This window comes from Astatotilapia calliptera, chromosome 10 (genome assembly GCF_964374335.1).
Source record: "Astatotilapia calliptera chromosome 10, fAstCal68.1, whole genome shotgun sequence".
Taxonomy (NCBI): Eukaryota; Metazoa; Chordata; class Actinopteri; order Cichliformes; family Cichlidae; genus Astatotilapia; species Astatotilapia calliptera.
In genome coordinates, this window is record NC_137431.1 from 16,637,019 (window position 1) to 16,660,177 (window position 23,159).

Here is a 23,159-nt window from a genome sequence, read left to right on the forward strand (position 1 = left end):
CATCATCACTCACTGCCCTCACTCTGGGACTCTCCCTCCAACTGCGACAATTTTCACACACGCTTTTCTCAAGAACACGCTGCGTACACGGGGTTGTCTCTTTTCTCTTTTGCGGTGACCTTTTTCACGCCTTCTATCAACATCCATCCTAAATCAATGTTGCATCTCCAATGTGATTTATCAACATTTCATAACACTATTACGCCCGGCATAAAAAGCCAGCCTTTAGCGTTCACTATAAAATGAAATGGCATGTTCCTGTGGGAAAAAAAGGGTAATTACCACTGCGACAAAAAGTATATAGCAGCTTTTAAGAACAAGAGTATGAGTGGAGTCTAAAGCACCATATGTAATTTATCTTTTGAATATCTTGAAAAGAGAAGACAAAGTGAAATCTCCGGCAATAAAAACACAATTGAATGCATTTACACTGGTATTGCTTGAAAAGGGAGGCACAGTTAGATTTAAAGCACTTTCACTGCTGCCAAAACGCTCATAATTGGAAATATTTAAAATCTGCCTTCCATTTTTCTCCCTGTGTGCATTTATCTATTAAAACCTTGTATAGTTGGTGAAGACTTCACACAGTTCTAATTGTTGTTATCATCTGTACACCTCTTCCTCTTTCAGTTGTGTTTTGGGGCTAACCTTTCTTTTTCTAATGTATAATCCAAACTTCAGTTAACTAATACCTGACAATAAATATTTATACAGTTGACATATCATACATTCTATTATTCTATATCTAAGTTTAGTAATCTTTATTAAAATAAGTAAGACCACTAGTAAGGTGTTGTTTTATCAGGTTCTCCAAAGATATTCCCTTTAAGAAGCACCCACACTCATTGCCCATCACTTTGTAGCTGATTGTCAGTTACTAGCAGATATTGTAGGGTCTGGTTGCCTAAGTTACATAGTTACTAATCAGTGGTTTTCTTCATTTTTATTTTTAATTGCTGGTTGAGAAGCTCAGGACCTGCCCGCCTTGTGTCACCACAAGTTATATCTCCTGCCGTCACCTGAAGTCGCTGTATGTCACTGACTTTTTGTGGCTCCTGGGCAGCCTGTTGCTGCTTGTCGCTTCCTGTGTGGATTTGGCTTTTATTTAGGTGATGATGGCAGTGGAGAGTGCTGTCGGACATCTCAGTTCGATGTTTCTTATAGGTGATCCCTTGTGACCTACAGATCATATCATTTTCATCCTTAAGAGATCATTCCCATCTGGATTGAAATGTTTCACTACAGCGCCAAGGTAATCACTTCGAACTGCCATAGTTCCCTCTAAGAGGGCAAGTGATCCCACACAGTGCCATCATTATGCCCCTCACAGCATAACAGAGCCACCTGATCCCCTCTCTGTAGGGGTCTACAGTTCAGGTGTTTACTTTAATCAGTCACCTGTCCATATATGAACGATATTGTTATGCAAATGGTCATAAATTGGGTTATAGTGGTTCTCTCTGTTTTCATTCTTATAACTGAATAAACATTCACTTTTCAGCTTTGTTCTTTTTCTCTTGGCAAATGAGGCGTATGTAAATTGCGCTTGCAACTGAGCATGCCCGCGTGTGAGTATTTCTAATCTGAGCTTGCTCTTTTGACAATGATAAGTTTCTTGCTGTGAGCAAATTGAATGCAACCCCTGCAGAGGGTGGAGCTACCTTTGTATTCAGCACGAGCATACAATTACCTCAGGACAGTCATTTTTGATCTGGAGATATGAAATTAATTATTCGGCACCAGAGAGGCTGGCTACGGCAGTGCTGTTGTCATTTACATACAGTAATTAGACTGGGCAGCTGTTGGTGCTGCCGTTGCAAACTTGACATCCAACTTGGCCCTTGGAGTCAGATCAACAAAATATCACCTACTTCTCCATGGTGCTGTTAGGTGTTGTTTAAGAGCAGCGTTACAGAGAGAGTCCAGGTTTGTTTGTGTATGTTTTTTCCGTTTCCACTGAGTGGATAATGTTAACACATGCTGTTCATGTAAGGACAATAATAACATTTAATATGATATAAGGGCAAACACAGAAGAAGAAGTGGTGTTCCTCGAGTTTACAAAGCACTACGAGAAACAAACATGCCAGCTCACGTATCTCCTCTTGACTTTTTTGTTGCTGTTTTTGATGACAAAGACCTGCCACAGCCGAACTTTTCTGCGATGCCACTTTTCAGGAGCCAAACCTACACATCAAAATTTATAAAAGCCCACAACCCAAATTCAAATTGGTGACCAGACATGTTTCCAGACACTTCTACCATTTGCCCAGTATTTTCTGCCCTTGATTCAGCCACATCAATTTAAAGGGCAGAGATATAAACCTCTGCCCATTCTCAGCATGTTAGCTGCCTGAGTTCAAGCTTGCTCAGTCCAGAATGGCCAGGGATCTCACTATCCTTTCTGAGCCAAGGTCAGACATCTCACAGTTTTATGACGGAGGTAAACCAGGCCTTCATAAATACTTCATACAGTGCTTTCTTCCAGCTAGCAAAAGCAAACAAGCAAGAAGAAGAAGAAGATGAAGCTGAGAGCAAAAGACAATTAGGAAAGGATATAAGCACATATTTTGACATGCAAAAAAGAAAGGAGAAAAAAGGAAACAACTGAGGCAAGAGCAGAAACAAAGGAACAATATCTTAAATGTTTCCTTCTAGCCATGAAAGAGCCAGTTCTTGCACAGCTAAATTCTCTGAACTGTCAAGTAGAAACTTTGGAAACATTCAAAAATTATGCAGTCCTGATTTATACATAAAATATAAGCAGGTACTATTAAATACATATCTTTGTGTACCCTCTTTGTGCTATACATACTGCTGTGTGCTTTAGATGTAATAGTAATAGGTGCAATATCCACTGAATTTTATCTTCACTTTAGTGTTTTTCAAAATAGCAAGATCACAGCTTCATCTATTGAATTATTCACTTTATAAGGCCATGAAGGCAAAGCTTTGGCTAGATTTCTTCTTGAATATAAGGCCAAGCAATATTAGCAGGCATCCACACGTTTACTGGCTTAGTAGGTCATTCAAATTAAATATCATAAAAGCATAAGGGCAGGGAAATCAAATTTATTGTGTTTTCTTGCAAAATGATGTGGAGGAAGAGTGTACTTGACTTCATCTTCTTTTTTATCACAGGAAGGATTTCATCTCTTATGCTTTCATACAGGGTGAGAGCAGGATAATCGCAGGCTAGGGTGGCATTCATGAGGGAAATCAAACTAATCACTGCTGCCACCAAAAATCCCCAAATTCCCCAAATCAACATGACACAGTGTGATTTTCTAATGTGTAGTGATGTGTTGACAGATTCTGTTCATTTAAGAAGGATCTGGGGAAATGCTTGTCACCCCAGGGGGACCTGCAAGATTCAGTGGGCAGAAAGTACTAATTTAAAAAAAAAAGAAAGAAAAAAAGAAACAGCTCTCATCATTTGGTTGGTGTCAGACTTACTTTGCCACAAAGCACTTTTGCCACAGCTATGAGTCAGTCACAATGACAGGGCTGATACTAGCTGCAGTAAAAGTTACATGTTTTTCATTTTCACTGAAATCACTCCAATTGACGATTACCGGTCTTACAAATCAACAGTTCAGATTATGTCGTGGTGGTTGAGGAGAGGAAGGATAGATGGGAAGTTAACATTTTTGACACGTGGAGAAGAGTGCATCCCCATGGACGTAAGGTTTCCATACAGTCTTACCTTGCATAAAACCTCCAAATTTGATCAAACTTTCCCATCTGTTTCACACTATTTGAAAACCTTAAATCTCATAACTTAATCCAGTTATTATTATTGTGAAATGCACTAACTGAATTTTTTATTTGAGTTTTTAAATCCACTGTCAAAACACTTGTAGTACAGCCTCTTTTGAAGAAGAGTTAGAACTCAGATACTAGAATACTGAGTAGAGACAGGCCACTATCACATCTTCATTTAGTAGAGCACATAATACCACAGAGACTGCCCTCATTTCCTGTGGTGTTGCACAGGGCAGGTGTCTTGGTCCATTACTTTCCTCATTATACATGCTACCACTTGCCAACCTTGTCAGGCAGCACACCATGCACTGCTGTAGTTACACATTCACACTTTTTCTGTAGAACCAAAACAGTTTGAGGCCTGAGAGGGAAACTCTTAGAAATATATAGGCAATATTTCCAGCTGCAAAAATACCTCGATCCACACCTGTCAGTTGCAAAACTGACACTGTGCCTCTTCAGTAAATCCCAGTCGTTGATATTTTAATGCCAAAAGAGGGTTTTGCGCTGGCGCAGACTGTTAGTAAATCTAGCCCTTGTACTCTTGGATCCTCTACTGCCAAACTGGAAGACAGCCAATATTTTTCACAGACATCCAATGTTTTTTCGTCTGGGGATGCAGTTTTCGTCGTTAATGCTCCTAAACTTTGAGAGCCGTCTGTCTCAAAAGATTAGGAAAGCAAGCTAGATAGATACTTTAAATAAATGTAAATACAAAATTTAACAAGTGCACTTCCTCCTTATCAATCCTGCTACAGATCAGATTCAAAAGTTTTCTTTGTTCTTTGAGGTTTTATGTATGTTATATATTTATTTTTTTTTATTGTCTTTTGCTTGTTTTTTGGGGGTTTTTTTTGTCTGTTTTAGCAACTTTGTTATATTAAATTTCCTGGTATACTATATCCCTTTAAAACTTGCCTTGTGTTATGTTGAACAAGAATGAGTTTGCTGATAACAATTAGCATTTATTTTTATTGAATTTTAAAATCCCCCAAAATAACTTAAATTAAGTCAACTCAGTTTTATTGTTGTAGGGCAATATCAGAGTTCAGGGTGTCACTGTAATAATTTTCGACTTGTTTTAATGCAGTAAACTGGACGTATCACTATAGGAGGGGTGGACAACAAGCAGGGGGTTGCACACAAACAGAAACGGGACATACAAAGAGAAGAAATATGCTGAAATCCATGAATTTAGGCAGGTGACATAAATGAAACAGTTTCACATGTGTAGCTATATTACATTTTAATAATATCAGAGTATATGGAAGTGCCTAAAAAGTTTCAGTCCATCAGAAGGTTATAGTTGTGGCTGCAAAAAGACTTCCGGTCCTGTAGAAGTCTATAGGAAAACAGCTTTCTTATATATATTTTAAAAATGTGCGTGTGCCTCCAGTGGCATAAGCATGCACCGTGCTGAGGTTCCAGCTTTTACAGGTTTTCCTTTTTGGACTTTCAGGGGTTGATTGAGACGATCTGCAAGCCTGGATCCACACTAAATTTCCCATGTGTGCTATAATTTATGCTTGCAAAAATCCTTATCACAACTTTCCTGATGGTATGCATATTTTTCAAGTTACAATTTTCTTCATCTAAGTGAACAACTCATTGTACATCATGAGTAGGCTGCAAACAAGAGCTGCTTGTGACTTTGTATTCTTTGAGTTGCAGTAGTTGTGTACAGAAATGTATGGAAAAGCAGAAAACGGGTGTCAACCTGTGGCTTGCAGCAAACTTACTAAACTTCACAGTTTTGTGCTTCCAAAAGCTCGGGGCAAGATTATCTTTAAATAGATATAAGATAAAAAATCAGTCAAAAAACAGCTTCGACACAGCTTCTGAGAGAGACCTTGCTATGTAGTACCAGATGTTAACAGCGCATCTTTTATGTCTTAGAGTGAGCCTTTTCTATAATGAGAAGAGGCCTTTTGCAGAGTTTCTAACACTGAGTTTCGCATTGACTCTTTTTCCATTGACTGAATAAATGCTTTTGGGCCAGTGTGCATCACTTGATGAATACAGATGTTATAGTAATGCGGTTTGGCCACTAGGCCAAAATTGCTGCTTTGGGATGCTGGGAAGGAAAATTAGGAAAATTGAGTGAAACTTATTAAAAGATGTTATGATTGTGTATTTACAATATGCAGCTAATAGCTTTAAAATAAACGTTCATTTGATCACACTGAATTATTCTCAGATGTTTTCTCACATGTGACTCTGTAGAAACACCACCACTGCAGCGCTACTAGGAATTAGTGAGGAGACCCACATGCCATCTACATAATATATAGACAGTATTTTATCAGTGACTACTTGAGTATTTTATCAGCAGCCCTTTGTAAATATTTTGGCCAATCGATTTATGTGTTGTGTTGTGTATGGTTACGGTGCAAGTGAAGCATGTACAAGACTCACTCTAAATAATGATTTTGTAAAGTTTAAAAAAACACTAATTAAATTTAGTTAGAAATTGTGTCACTTGTGCACATACAAGTGCCATATATTTATTTTTGTGCTGTTTTTTTAGCTCATTTGCAATGCTGACTGTGAAATATAACTGCGATGTAAACTTCCACAACTTAAAAAAAAGAAAAAAGTAGAAGAACAGAAAAAAAAAACATCTTTGAATTAATCTTTCATGCTGTATGCAGTAATTGGCGATGCTATATATACACATTTACAAAAGAATAAAGGCACCCTTAACCATCCACTCAGTCCTTCAGTTGCACACATACCGATGAACCGATACTTTGAGGTGAGCTAAGCCTTTATCCACCCACTGATCAGCATGAATCTTATCTGGCTTGTTATGTTTTCCTACCAGTAGCCTCATTATAAGGGTAAGAGAGGCAGGCCGGAGACATGTGCTCGACTCTGATCTACACATCTTCTGTTCCCCCTATTAAAGAGTGCAATGGATTTCCTATACTGCTGCGGTAAGATGGAAAAGGATGATAGTCAGGTTAGGGTAGCCTTTAAAGAGAGGATTGAATCAAGAGTGAGTGAGACAGAGATGATACAGTTAAACACACGCAGCTGGATGCTGATCAGGAAAGAGGTGGTCTAAATTCATTATGCATTCAGACGCAGCGGGAAAATGAGAAAAAACTGTAGCGAAGTGTTGAGGGGGAATGTGATGTTGATCCTGTGACTACTATCACTGCAGCTGAGGATAGCAGGGAAGGAGGACGTAAGGCGCTGACAGGGTTTTAACATGAGGATTATACCAAATCTACCATTCGGCAGCAGGCAAACTCTGAGAACAACAAGTGTTGCTTCCTTCACTTGAAATTACATTCTGACTGGGTTAGTAATATACAGCTTTTTAGCATTGCATGTTAAGATGCGCCATAAGGAAACAAACACTGGAAGGACCTGTGCAGAAGGTCCGTACGAGCTCTGAGCACAGAAATAATTCTATAAAATGTTACTTTTCTACAGGAGGCTTCTCGATTAAGATAAAAGCTGTTCAACTGAGCTGTTTTGCTATTTTATTTAAAATAATGAGCAACTTGCCATATTTCCTCTGTCTTGATTGCCTCTGTTTATTCATTTTATTCCATACTGACTCCATGAATTTGCGATCAGGGCTCATGCCATCTGCTGCGGGAGCCATGTTCTTCTTGTTGTCGAGGATTGTTCTTTCTGGTTCTGACTGCCCTATTGTTGTCACAGTCATGCTGCACGATGAATTTGGGACTGAGCTCCAAAGCGATCTCATCATAATAACCTGAGTTATATAAAAGCCAAACACTTTCGAGTTCTGCCACTTTAATTTAAAAGTTTGGCTCAGATTATGATTCTTGAAGAAATGTATTTATTGCATAATCACTGCGAAACATCTATAAAAAAAAAAAGGAGCTTCATTTCTGCCAAATATGCTTTGATACAGTTTGAGTGTTTTTATTAGGTATGCCAACCTTAGCTGATACCAATCCTTTCATCTGAATTATGATCACATCTCTGCTTAGGAAGTGACTGTTGTGTGTGTGTGTGTAATCATTAGCCAAAGATGGTAACTAAACAGAAAGGGATTATAACCACGGTTGAATAAATTCTTAGTCTTTGAGAAGCATATTTGCTGAGGCACGCAGAATGAAATCAGGTTATCTGCTCTCAAATAAACACTTTGCTTCTCCTCTCTGACTCACTTTTTGATCTATAATCCGTTCTCGCTGCCATAGCAGAGACACAGAAGATGATGGAGAAGATTTGGATCTCTTTAATGTACTGCCACCTTTCCAATAAAAGCAATGGCAAAGGACATTATCACACAGTTAAATAGCTGATTAATAATTGCATGACCTTGGGTTGTCTTTGCACTATATACATACCTAAATGATTTCCTTTTCCCTAGTACTAATTTACAAATCTAAAAATCTATGTTGAAACAAACTGTCTAATTTTATTCTCAAACAAATTAGTTTTTCCACATTATTTTTCAGTGTTGGGATAGTGATAAATCCCACTATGGCAAAACCCTGTAATAGAAATCCGAAATGAAAAAAACAAAAAACACATTTCATCCAAATACACAAATATGACTATTCTCAAAATAGTCAGGGAACAACAGCACAGACACACACGCACACAAAAGAATAGAAGCAAATAGATTAAAATATCCGTCCATTAATTTTTTTAAATAAAAGGTTAAGTCTCTTTTCTGATATTGGTTTGTCAGGTTGAGTTTGAGGCACAGCGGGAAAAGCAGCAGCAGCAGCCACCACTCACCTCGAACTTTGCCTTTTGAAGCCATCACTGAAGTCCCCAAGTAGGCAAGTGGGGTTGGACGGACAGCAAGAGAGGCAGATGTCAGAATACAGAGGAAAAAGAACAAAGAAAGAAGACAGAACAACTGATTAGATAACTGTAGGAAGAACAGCGTGTCTGCATCTGTCGCATATGTGCAGAAACAGCATTGTCTTTATCTCGGATGTCAGTCACAAGTGCTGAACCCCCACCCGCACAGATCAGTCAACCCTGAAAGAGAATGTCCTGATTTAGCTCATCAGCAAATTGAGACCTTAGAGTGTGACACCTTTTAATTAGTCGAGACACATCATGTGGATCGTGCAAGAGTGCTTTTGGTTTTTTAACTGCCAGACCTACAGTATATGGGTTTGCGCAATACTGTACGTGTCATGTTGTGGATTTGTGCTGCCGTGCGTCATTTGACTTTGGGTAGAAAATAAAGATTTTGTTTCATAGTAATGATTTATATGTTTGGATGCAGTGACACATTCCGACACCGGTGAACCATCACATCATCCTGTGTAGGGATGGGTATCGAAAACCGGTTCTTGTTGAGAACCGGTTTCCACTGTTTCAATTCCTTGGAATTGTTTGCCATTTTTGCAAACGATTCCCTTATCGATTCCAGTCCGAATGACGTCACCACGTTGCGGAGCGTCATTTACCTGGCAGGAAACACGGCGCCTAAGCAGCTCAAACGCTCAAAAGTTTGTTTATACTTTACGAGAATGGATGACAACAGGGCAACTTGCAATACTTGCAAAGTAGATATTTCATTTAAGGGAGGAAACACTACGAATATGCAAAAGCATTTGCTCACAAAACACGTGATAACCTTAAATGAATGTCGTGTTTTTAATTCCACTCCGGACTCGTAAATCTCAACCCAGCAGCAGTGTTAACGTTTGCACGTCCTCTCCCCTTAATACGGCAGGTAAATAATCAACTAACAGTGCATATTATGTTAGCGCGATCTGCCTTATTACAAAACCTGCCATTACTGTGCATTTAGGTGACCATGATGAGAGAGACAGACAGAGTCTGGCTCAGATGCTGGCAGTTGTCGCTGCAGTCTACCGGTAGCGTCTCCTTTCAGGCCAGGATAGACGAATGTCACCGAGCAGTGGCTAAGTTTGTGGTCAAAGGCTTGCACCCATTTGCCACAGCAGATGCCCCCGACATTCGGTATGTGAATGTGTTTAATTGTAGGCAGGGACATTACTGGATATTCTTGTGTAATTGCTACAGAAAAATTTATGTTATACTTTGTTATTGCTACAGAAGAATATTTCTTTTATTTATTTTTTTCCTGGGGACCCTGTGACACCCCATTGAAGAGCCGTAGGCTGTGGATCTCTTAAGATGTCACTGTTGGGTTTGTAAGGCCATGTTACTCCTAAATTTCTATCTTGTTCAAAGAGAAGATATAAAACAAAGTTCTAAGCTAATCGACCTTAGTGTTCTCCTTTTTTAAAAAGAATCGATAAAGAATCGAATCGTTAAACAGAATCGAAAATGGAATCGTAATCGTGAAAATCTTATCAATACCCATCCCTAATCCTGTGACTGACAGCGCTGTAATCAGCGAAGTAAAGGACATACAGGGATGGTGTCCAAACCAGTGTATGGCACACTATGGGAGTATTCAATTAGCAGCTTATTCAGTACAGGCCAGCAAAGCCATGTATGAAAAACAAAGGGAATAACAACATAGAGGACCTAACCAACACATGAGCATCACCTCTGAGACATCCTGCGGGTAAAAACACAGAGGAGAGGCAAATAAACAACATAGATTGTCTATTAGTGTGCGTGTGTGTGTCTGTGTATTTGCGTGTGTATCCTGAGGGAATGACTCTTATGCTTCACACACACTGCTTTGCCAAATTGATGGATCTATTGGAATGCCTCCAGTGAGCCTGAAAACGTGTACAGCTCTAAGAGACAGGGCCTGAAAAAGAATGAGGGAGAGGGAGAACAAAGAGAATCTCACTGCAGGTGCCGAGTCTGCAGGTTATGAAAATTATTGTGGTTTCTTTTCGATTACAGATTAATAAACCGCGCTCTCTGTCAATGACAAATATGGAAATTTCATACAGAATTTTAAATTCACTATCAGAAAGGGAGCAAAAAGTAATCCTTGAATTCGGGCCCGGAGATACAAACCAGCTGCTAAACAGTCCGTACACTCGCTTGACTCTCACATGGATTTTGTTTTGTTTATATTTGAGGGCCATTAAATCCTGATAGCCAATTTTCAGTGGCTGACAGAGATGATTACGCTTTGTTAGTACTATTTCACAACTTGCCAAGATGCAAGGTAGCGTGGGGAAGTGAGAATATGAAAGACAAAAGAAAATGCAAGAAAAAGTGCTACAAAAGAAACATATATGTCATATTCATCAGGCAAATGTACACAGACACACACAGACACTTGAAATTTTTACACCTTGTTGTTGTGTCACCGGTCAAGAGGGAGAGGGCCCAACAGACAAAAGGGCAGTGGATGTTACATGTCTACCAGGGCTGCTTTCTACATGAGACTGAAGGCTTTGTGAAATATTCCTTTAGCCGTGTCTGACCTCTCTATATCCCTGCTTTTCATGCCTGCTGTCAAAGTATGAGTTCCCTGTCACAACTTTGCCTCTGTGATCTTTCTAAGTCAAAATCTGTGGGGGAAAAAAGCAGACAAAAGATGAAAAAAAACGTGGGTTTTTACAACTTTTCACTCATAACAAAGGAGGAATATACAGCGTATACGGCTGATAGGGAGACATAAAGGACAAGCTGCTAAGAAAAGAGAAAAAAAAGAAATGGAGGGAGACTTTTTCACTAGCATCTCCACACTTGCGTCTCAGGTTTACAGTTACCAGGCAACCGACACAACAGTTCTGCAAGTCAAGCTGAAATTGCATAAAACGCTTTTCATCCCGTTCTCTCATTCCCCCATTTTACCATGGAGTGAGCATAGTATCCCCAGTTGATTACACAATGGCCACCTATTACACGCTCTCAATACTTCATACTGATTGGAGAGAATCCACTAGAGAGAGATGAGGATGTAACACCTGAATTGGATTAAGTTTGGCTGTTTGTGTATACTGTCCACACAAAAGCGCTTCTTTTTCCATTGTTTCATGTTCAGAAGAGAGTTCACTTCAGCACATCAACACACCACTTTATTTATGAATATTTCTTTACCAGCACTTTTAGTCGATGGACCAAACCGAGGCTGCAGCAGAAATGGATATTCGAGAGGGCACAAACAGTGATGCTAATGGAATGTCAATAAAAATTTGGTGACAAAATAATTGTTAGTGGTGAGAAACAGGGAGTTACCATGTTTAATTAACCTCAACTTTGAAGCCACTATAAATGGGAGTAAAGCACAGTGTGTACTGACCTGGAAATGAAATGGAGAGGGAAAATGAATGGGAAAGACAACAATTTTACCACATCAGTAACTAGTATTTATGTGTGTATGTCTAAAGTCCCTTTTATGGATGCGGATGGGGCTTAACTATAAATATTACAATATTATATTCATGATTACCTAATCAAGATTGGATCATGACTGAAAAACAGACTGCATTATTCGGCAGTCTTTAAGCTCAAGTTATGCCTGAAAACTTGCATTATAGATTTCACCAGACCCAACACTAACTGGACTGGGGATTAACAGTTCTACATGACTACGAGCATAATGAACACAATCTAATTAGAAAACCATTAAATAATGCAATTACTATTACTTATATATATACACACACGTTGTTTACCCCAACACAAAACAAGCCTTTAATAAAGAATTGCTAAACAGACACCCGTTAAAGTATTTTTCACCACAAAGCTTAGCTAGCATACCAGTGGTATCCGTGCAGTTAGCTGAAGCAATTAAGCAGCCCTTCCCTTATTTTGTTACACTGCCCTTCTGATGTGTTTCTATCACGTAAATCCTCTCGGTTTGTCTGAATTAGGGTTTGGCCACGGTTTCAGACTTGTTAGAACTCCAGTATGCTTCTGTGTCTCTGCTGAATGTGTAACTAGGCATGATAGCCATAAGATAATAACACTGTCTGTATCGAGTCTCAACTGCTTTAATTTGGAACTTGTCTGCCACCCATGTCACTTCAGCTTTAACTTCATTTCATGGCATCTTGCGTGCACAAATAACAGTGCGTAGTAAAAATGGGGTCTGTCCTGCAGGGTGAAAGTAATCTGCATTAAATGAACTTCATGCTTCTTGGATACATGTTATATATTATTACAAAAGACAGTCATTAACACATCACGTCTTAAGACATTTGGTGGGGTTTTTTTTTTTTCAAACTGTGTAAATATAACTGTAATATGAACAGATGGATGCACATGCATGCCATCACTCTTTCCAAGTATTATCTAAAGCAGGATCTTTGTCTAAGCAATGTGCAAACAATGACATTTTATCTAAGAAAATGAAAAGTGAGTGACTGCATGTTGGTGACACAGGAAAGTACTGAGGTGCAAGCAGGTTGTTCGGTGTCTCTGTATCCATCAGCAGGGAGCTGTCATGAATAAACTGTGTGATAGTTCATACTGAAACCACCTACTGTGACACACACACACACGCAGGCATGTACATGCACACATACATAGCAGTGATCACAGTATTCCCTCGGGGTATAAGTCTCCTGGGAGGACGTGAGGAAGGATGTTGCAATACAACATCCTTCCTGTTTTCCTTCTCTTTTCTGTCTACATTCGTCTTCCTTCAACATATGCACATTCAGGAGTTTGTATCACCTCTCTTTTCAAATTATTCTGCCTCCTGATTAACCCTTTCCTTGCCTGCGTCTTACTCTGCCCTTCTGCATTGCCTATCCCCTCAGGCTACCTTTTTTCACAGTGGCAGATATATTCAGAGTTTGACAAGCAGTAAAAAGCCTATGGAGATCGATGTGTGCAGCGAGGCTCTCTGAGGTGTCACATGGCATGATGGAGAGTTTAGCTTATCTTTCGTACAGCAGCAGCTGTTTTGCCATATGTCTGATGTACTCCCGGCCCTTTGGAATCCAACCAATATTCCACCGGTGAGCAGATTGCTGTAAAACCTTAACACACTCTTTGTCACCTTATGACTTGGCTGTACATAGAACGATCAATCGTCACATACTCATGAGAGCGTAAAAAACATGTACACTGTGACATATTCATAGAGGGCCCTACACACATTCGCGGCTGTTTTTATTCAAAGCTAAATAATCAGCTTCAAAATAGCGATCAAGTGAATGCATTTGAATCTCATTTGAGTTAGCAGCAAATGCATTTAAATCCTATTTGATTTAGCACTGCTTTAGCTAAGGGCTGCGATTCATCTCTTTGTAATAAAGGATATGGTAAACAGTGTTAATAGATGGAATCAAGGTTACTTAACTCAGCTTATTGCCACCATACTGCCTGCTTTATTAGATCTGTCTACCACACCCATGTTTTCTTCCATTACAGAGAGACACACATCTGTTTGTTCTGTCATTTAATCTAGCATATTTGATTTCCACTCCTTAACACAATTACACATACATACTCTGTCTGCGGTTGAATCATGCGCTCATAAACCGAATGCCAATAAAACAGAGACAAAGATGGGCACACGAGGCACACATGTTAATGACACGTACATGCTCTTCATAACACTTGCTCCATCTTTAGATGATGATCTGTAGCGGTGTTTATGGTCCCAGATTGAATGCCTTCCAGATTTGTTTTTTTCTGAAATTGCAAAAAAAACTTATGAATCACCATCACCAGACCATGTGTGAATGGCACCAGACAATCTGGCCCCGAGAGCTTCTGTTTAGTACATTCTGTTTGCCAGCACAGTGACCAACCCTTGTACGTACAGTACAGTTCAGTACATTACTTTAAAAAAATGTGTTTTTTTAAACACTTTTATCTGCAAGGCAGCAATCTGAAGGAATGAACTTTGTATTTTGGCAGGAACATGTGAAATAGGCGGAGCAATTTATTGAAACACATACAAACATATATGAAAATACAGTATATAAGCTTTTACAAATCTAACAAGCTTTACTATCAATATTGGCTTTATTACTTTTATTAATCAGTATATGTTGATTTCTTTCATGACTCTTCAGGAATAGTTGAAGCATTATTGCTTCAATAATGTTGAGGTCCAAACAGTTTGGAGGCCAGTCCATAACTGATAATGTTCCACTGTGTGTATTTCTATCCAGGTATTCTGCACTGACAGTGTGTTCACTTTCATGCTGAAAAATGAATCTGCGGCAAATCAGATTCTTTCCAGATGGTACATGCATGGTAGATTAAAATCTGACAGCCCTTTGCTGTGCTCAGAATTCCATCTCTTTTGACAAGATCCCTAACACCACTGGCTGAAATAGAGCAAACCATGACAGAGCCTCCTCTGTGTTTTACAGATGGATATAGGCACCTCTCTCCTGACCTCTTTTGCACATACTAATAATGGTTTGAACTAAAAACTCCAGATAAGATCTGTTTCCACTGATTTTCAGTCCAGGGTTAGGGATAGCCATCTGCTGTATTCTCACCTATTTCACAAGGACTCAAAATTAATGAAAAAGGAAAATGTAAAGAAAACCCTTTCAAAGACCTTCAGAAAGCCTGGACAACCATTGCCCAAGACTATTGCTCAAGTCTCACTCACTGGAAGCAAAATATAAAGAAATGAGTAGTAGCTCAAGAATTTTTTGCACAGTGCTGTATGCAGTGGGGATTTAATAGAGGTTGAGAATTTAATTTGTGAAAGCCTGGGTATCTTTGAAAATATATTAAGAAATCTAAGAAGGTGTAGTTTTTCTTTCTCTACCTCTTTGAAGAACATATGCTGTGTTATTGTGACTCTGCATGCCCTAGAGGCAAAGTGGAACGAAAATAACTCAAGGGATCCACTACTTATTGATGATAGACCGCCACCTCTTTGGGCATCATTTCTGTGTTGGCACAGGTCGAGCACAGAGGTGACCCAGTAAAATGACATCCCTTTTTGTCTAAGCTTTTGGTAATTCTGTGCTTCTTATTTGGATCCCGTTCACATCACGATGTTTGTCTTCCCTATTAAATGTATGTCTCCACCTAATCACACCACCTGCTAGCTTTTGTGATGTGACTGCTTTAGTTGTGATGTGCTTTCGTTAGCTAATTTACACTAATACAGTACATGGGCAAGTAAAAACCCAAATAGTAAAAGTTTGTTGCCAGCTGCAACATATTTAATTGTACACAGAAGAAGAGTTGTGAGGCATGATGCAACATACAGTACATGCCATACTGATTGCATTGCAAATATTTAAGCTAGTTTTATTTGCTCCATTCAGATCATTTTTAAATTGTTTTTAAAATAGAAATCCACCTGATGTTTCTCTTTTAGATACCTGCATAACTGAGAGAGGAAGTAGTACTGACTGTATGATACTGATCGTTTCTGAAGTAGAAGCAATGGAACATGTACAGTCAATATATATGAAAAAAATGAAAAAGAATAATGAGACACGCGCCGGCGTTCAATAGATCATTAATATGTTCGTTCAACTGCAAATTTTTCCCACATAAAGTGAGGCTCATTGATTTTTTTATTGTGGTGCTGAGCACTTTGTTCGTGACAACTATGTTAAAACTGTGATAAAGATTTTGTACAAACATCTGCCACGCAATTAGAAATAACTTGGCTGACAGATGTTGTGATTCATCACTGAACAAATACTAATTTAGATCAAGTTTTAGCACAGAAATTCAACACAGTGAGAAAAGTCATCTTTAGTAATCTTTTGTCAGTGGTGGATGTGGTGCAGAACGTGAGACCGAAAAAGCCCCACACTTTATTGTGTTATAAAAAAAATGCACACACTCTGGTCACAATCTAGAGTTAGTATATTAGAAAAAGGATTCAGTGGCCATGGCATCGTGTTTTTAATGTCAGGACATTTTGGTATACAGCTCCTCTGTCACTTGACTTCACAGCGGTTCTATAGGAAAGGTCACAGCATACACAGCAACACAAAACAACACATTCACTGCTCACTACAACTGCACACTCTTGCACATTTGGAAGCACACATATAACCTATGTAAATCTAAAAAAATACTTTGGTTTATGGTAAAGGTTTAATTCAGATGAAGCATTCTCGCTACCATAAATATAATGCTCTGCCTCCAGAACTAATCAGAAACATCAAGCAGTTTGTGTTGTGCAGAAATCTCTAGTGATCTTATTCCTTGGTTTGAGTAGTTTGATATAACATTATTTCATTTACTGAAAAAACTGTTAGACAAATAATAGGCCTGGAACTATCAGGTTTAATCAGAATGGAGCACACTTCTGAGATATTAAACATCAAAGACCTGACATGCCAGACTGCAAACAATAGGTTTTTCTTAAATATTTTAACTCAAACAGTTTGCCTTTGAATCAGAAGGCTTTGAAACATGGCTAAAACCAAACATTATTTATTGTGCACAGCGTCAGTAATACTTTTGGTGACAATCATTGCTAAATAATCAATTTATTTACAACTTTGAAACATATTTAAAAAAAGGCTGTATTTTCCCCTTTTACAAGAAGATAAACCAGCAGCACTTTCTATTACAGTTCAAATAGTGGGGAAATAAGGTGGAAATAAGACACTAATAACATGGAAATAGCCAACTCTTGTCACTCAATTACCAAATCAATATCCAAATAATGACCTTTTAACAGTGGTTATAGCTAAATAATGTCTGTAACTGTGTAATAACAAGCCAGAAACTGGCAGTAATAATGTGGAAGCAAATACATGCATATGAGGCAAAACCAAATAAATCAAACCAAATAAATTCATAACTGAAAGTACAACATCTCTCTGTGATGTGAGTCTTTTATAAGATGCAAATGCACAGTGTGCAGCATATACTGTAACAAAGGACATCTGCCTCACTTGCATGTAGACTTACAGTGTAACTGCAATTAAGAGCCAGCAGCTAGCAATCATTGCCTCACCATTAAGGCCCAGATAGATGTGACTGTAATTACAATTGCATATTCCAATAAATTAATGTGTTGCCAGTAGGAAAAAAATGATGGGAAGAGTAAAGTTCCTTCCACTGAGAATTTGCATCTCTTGTTAATGTTTGTCAGGATTCAGACAGTCTCTAAAACTATTACTCTCACTATTGACATATCCCATGCTGCGTGGCAACTTCTGAGAATGGCAGGACTATTTTTAATGAGAACTGATTGATTTTGTGCGTTGTGATTTATACATGTTGATCTGTTATCAAGTCTGCGCGCAGTAGCAATCATATTTCTGGGAGCTTGTCTAGTGCTGTACGGACAGTCCCAACAGCAGAGAGAGATAAAAGAAAAGTGCAGACTTGACCAGGATCATATTCGAGTGCAGAAAGCAAATATAGCTACGCGTTTGCAAATACGCACCCACACACACATAGAGCCCATTAGTTTTGCCATTTAAAACCTTAAAGAAATTCCCCTGAACTCGAGAAGCACATTTCAATTTCCGCAAAATGCCGAAGGCGGCAACAAAATTATGAATCTCAGCAACAAGAAAAGTCAAACACATATTGCTACAGGATGATAGACACAACTAAATGCATACATGTGCTCGCATATGCAGAAAAATGCAGTCTGTCAAACAGGTACTGTCATTAGATGATGGAGAGTCCAGCTCTAGCCTATAACTCAGCAGGTGCTTTCTGTTTCCTCTGCTTCTTCAAATGAATTGTTTAGAAGTTGAGGTTATATTGTGATCGATGCCTTGGGGGTAACAAATGACTTCCACCAGACAAAGCTTTGAAGTGGATTTGTACGCCTGGTCACCAACCTGTAATCTGCAACCATTTATCAAAGGGTGAAGGGACAGGAAATTTCCATGGAAAACTTCCAGATAATTCAAGCTCCAATTTTTTACCGCACGCAGAGGTGAAATCCCTAGAGGATTAAGAGTTACGTGGGAGTAATGCTTTATCCAGCGTCAGGTGCTCTCATTATTTTAAACAAATGGACAGTCCTACATTTCTGAGGGATCTTCTGTTTTGTCATTTTATCCTTACTGTTAGTGATTGTGTTGTGGAGTGAAGCTTTTATCCTCAGTGGAGAGGAACACATAGCGTCTGGAAAATGCCTCCTCCCCTTGATAGTGAGACTTTGATCAAAAATGTGTCATAGCATTTTGCTCGAGCTGAATTATTCAAAGGTCAGTGAACAAAGGCATGTTTGTGCTGTGTTGCCTTACAAAGGGTAGAATGATGGTAAATTGGCAAAGTGCTCACTGCGTCTCTGTAGGGAGCTGACCGGTGAGCCTCACCCTCAAGGGACCATTTGGCATCAAACAGCACAAGCTCCCTGTGATTGTTAATGCGTCAGTCATAGCCAGGCTGTTACCTCATATTTTCAAACCATCACCTTTATATACCATTCTATTTAGGGCATTGTGTTACAGTTGCTTTCCAGCAGGTTCAGAAGAGAATAGATTCTTAACAAGAGAGACTGAACGCTTCGGTCCTGCAGGGCTATTACACCTAATGAATGTTGCAGCTTGTGTGAGCACATGTGTGTGACGGTTAATATTTTGTGAGCTGAAGAAACATTTTTTGTTCTTTGCACACCATTGCATGTTTAAAAGCAAAAGTCAGTGTATGCGTGTGCATGGGTGGAATACAGCAGTGCAAATGGCCCTTTCTAATGATGGCAATCAGCGGGAAGAAGCCTAACGGAGAGTGAAGACGGGATCACGAAAAGAAAAAAAGGACTAAGATATATTTCAAGTCTGTGACTTTAGCGTTCTCGCCTTTGTATTCCAGTTGCCTGCTCTTATTTCTACACCCAGATCGAGACCTTAATGGTTTTAAGTGTCTTTTCCTTCTCCAAAAGTAGTCAAAAATGCATCATGTATTCTTCTATCCCTGGGCAGGCCACTAGAAAAGAAGACAGCAGGGAGAAGAGTGGAGTAGGAGAGAACAGAGGGAGGTAAACAGAGGTAAAAATGGCTAACCTTGACTGTGTGTATGTATAGTCCACAGATTTCATTACACTTCCATTATCCATCTGGTGTTTCTAAAGAAAAACTCAAGTGAGTGAGTGTGGGTGATGTGGATTCACATTAATCAAAGACAGAGCGAGCACACATGAGATGTATCAACACACATAAGACAGAGAGACAGAGAAATGGAACAGTTTTTAATGAAGCTACTGTAGTAAACGAAGCAGCGCTGCAACGCACAGGTTCCCCACAGGAGCTAAACCCCAGGCAGTGCAATTTACATAAAACCTGACAAGCTTTATTTTTGAAATAGGCTCATCTTCAGAATAGATATATTTTTAGGATATTAAAATTGCATGCATTTCCATATGAACGTAGTATCATATTCAAGCTGCTTCTGACATGACTAAAGTCATGACTAAAGTGTCTACTTTAGTCATGACAATGCTTTTCCATTTCGATATACTTGTTAAACACACAACCCATGACAAACAGTTAAATTTATCATTTTAAATGTATTTATATGTATTTGGAAAAAGGCATTTTACTCTCTCCCTAATATCTTCCGACTTAGTCAGGCATTAGATACATGACTACCAGTATTTATTCATTCACTGGAAGCTGTATGGTACAAAAAAAGATGATTAAAAAGCCCCAAACTCAATAAGGAAAATAAATATCCAGGTGCTGACACACCTTGCTTCACCCATTACCTTCCAACCAAAGCTGGGAGCTATGAATAATTCCATTTCATGGCTCAGCTTATATTTACAGAAGAACAAAAGAAAAACTGTGTTCAATTACCAAAGACAAATTTGAACTCATCTGGGTCATTTTGAACAAATTGAACTGGAACTAATTCCTTCCGAGTGTGGCAATTGAACTAAATAAATAAATAAAATGGTGACTTGTTTGCTTTTTTCCCCATCAAATTAAAGTTGACCTCAACACGCTCTTATTATAGCGCTCCGCAGGCACAGGTCCATGGGAGCTGTGTAACTAAGGGGGTGGTGGGGGAAGAAGAAGGCGGACACAGGCACGCTAAAGTGTACGCAGCTTCGGAAAAGAAGGAACAGAATTCACGTGATAATTAAAAAAGTTACAAATAATAAAAAAGAAAGAAAAATATACACTCCATGTATCTTTTTAAACCCTGCTTTCATTTGTACCATTTCTCTCACTGTCCTCTCTCTCTGTCTTCTTCGCCCATTTCAAAGGTGTAAATTGGACACAGACAATTGAACATTACTATCCTGGGAGGTAGCTGGCACCATCTGTTAAATGTCCGCCCCCAACATCAGAGTGTACCACACAATGCGCCCAAACATCCCAGTGCACCATGATGCACATTTGTGTGGGCATGCACGTGCTGCTCCAAGTAAAGTGGGTGCAGGTACTGCATATTGTTTCAAAGATAATATGATCTGTATTTGAACGATACTAAAGGAAATTATTTTAATATCCAAAATTTATGAAATCTCCCCAAAACAAACAGTTTGTTACTGTAAAACTTTCTGACTTTCGCTCTCACATGTTACATAGATTCTGATATGAACTTAGGTTACAAAAAAGTATTATTCTGACCTGAAAGATTAATCAAGATAATATGATAAGAGTAAGGAACAAAGAAAAAAAATACATACAAACAAGCTTCCTTGTAGTTATACCTTTGGCTGGAACTTGTTGTCAGTAGTTACCCACTAATTGTGGTCCACTTCTTGCCAAATGGGCGCAATTGTTCACGGCTGATGGAAAGTTTATATAAATACGAAGCATTCACTGCATTCCACGAGATTCCCAACAAAAACCCAATTATTTGCTGGGGCTGGATTGTGATAGGTTTTCCACACAAATAATGAGGAAGAATGCCTATGTGAATTTATAAAAAGCCTTAATGTTCCTCTCTCTCTTGTGCTCTCCCTTCCTCTAACACACATGGCTGATTAGCAGTTGGCATTTTGTCTTGGCCATGTGCTAAATGACAGCGGCAACATTACCATCTCAAAGATGCTCTCCTTGCCCAGTTAATGGTCAGGACACAATGGGTGCTCAAACACTTGATGGATCATTGAAGGATTATGCGATTTGGCTTTGAGCCCGTATCGTCACGTCATGCAAGTGTGCGTGTGAATGCACGTGGCTATGTGTCTGAGTGTGTATGTGAAACAGAGAAAGAAAGAGGGATTCTGTATCCTGTATCCTGTGGACTCCTACAGACCTCTCAATGGGAGCAATAATGTCAAGGAGCTGCAATGTCATATCCATCAGAGCTGACTTTCTGTCAAGTCCAGACAAAGGTGTTGACACCTCAACACCACACAGTGAGTGAGTAGACCATTCAAATGTCAGTTACCTGACACATAGCCATGCTCTCATAGATGGGTGGCAACCTGTGATTGTCAGTTGGTAACTCTAGAAAAAGGCCACTGCATATATAAAGTCTAAAATAAATCCACAGAGGTTTACTGAATGAATACGTTTTCATCCTCTGAGGTAAGCGCTCACTTGGTACAATCCCACCTGTCAACCGTAGCAAATCAGCCATCACGAAAATGACAAGGTTATTGCTAAAGCACAATGGAGTCGCGTTTGGATTGTTCAGTTAGGTGTGAGTTTGCCAAACTTCATTACTGTTTTCAGGATCTAATAAAAGTTATGCTTCAGTTTATTGTTTAGAGAACTGAATTACAAGGTTTCACACCTTATGTGCAAAATTTCACACTACTCCCACTAAATCTTTTACCATATCAAAAAAGAACTGTATCTATTCCAATATATGCATGAAGGCATTGTCTAAATTCTACAGTTATTGTCTTGTATTTCTTTTAAGTGGATAAAATAGACCAAAATTCAAATTTATCCTGACTTGTGGTGCAGCCAGGCTTTAATGACACACGTAGACAGATATATGCGAATATCTGCATAAAATACACATGTACAATCTATTACAGTGATTATGGTGTTAAAAAGAGGCACTGATAAATAATATCCTCTTTAGACAGATGCTTTTTTTAAACTTTTAAAGCGGTCTAGTGGTTGATTGACTGATGAACTACAAAGAGAGCAAGAGAGAGAGTTGAGAGGTAGAAGTTTTCCAAAAGCAGGAGTTGGGTTTGTGGGATAATCTCTGTAATCTTTCAATTACCTAAAGACAAATAAACTGTGATGGTGTGGCCAAGCAGCCAAGGACACCACAGACCACAGACAAGATGACCTTAGAAAGACACTTCTCTATAAAAACACATACAGTAGCTTTTTACGCACATCTCTATCTGCTGAAAATATAAATAAAACGTTTTCCGATAGGTTAATTTTAGGATAAGTAGTGTTTAAAAAGCATAGCTGGTTAACTTAAGCGTACCAAAACTGCCATAATTGTTCAATTCTTATAAAGAAGCAGCTCGGTTTCGCTGTCATTTGTGATTTTTGCACTGCTGATGATGACTTGTTTGTTTTGTAAAGTTTACAACCAGATGTTGCTATATTTGATATAGAGGAGTCTACGCTCGGTGTTGCAGATTAAATCTGTCTGTAAAAAAAGCACCATGTTTTCCCAAATTCTTTTCCTGGTGATATACTCAGAGCAAAACTAAATTTCAGCTGAGAAAATATGGCATATAGGCAAGCCTGT

The 23,159-nt window shown here is 38.9% G+C and overlaps 1 protein-coding gene across 3 annotated transcripts in view; it reads right to left on the reverse strand.

Annotated features, from left to right (window-relative positions):
* cadm2a (cell adhesion molecule 2a) overlaps window positions 1-23,159 on the reverse strand; it is a 207,255-nt gene that overhangs the window by 57,228 nt on the left and 126,868 nt on the right. For 2 of the 3 annotated variants that reach the window (XM_026181417.2, XM_026181414.2), the window contains exon 2: window positions 8,496-8,522. The exons of the other annotated variant lie outside the window; for it this stretch is intronic. In XM_026181417.2, the coding sequence (XP_026037202.1) occupies window positions 8,496-8,522 (27 nt within the window). The remainder of the gene's footprint in view (window positions 1-8,495; window positions 8,523-23,159) is intronic. 3 annotated transcript variants of the gene reach the window in all.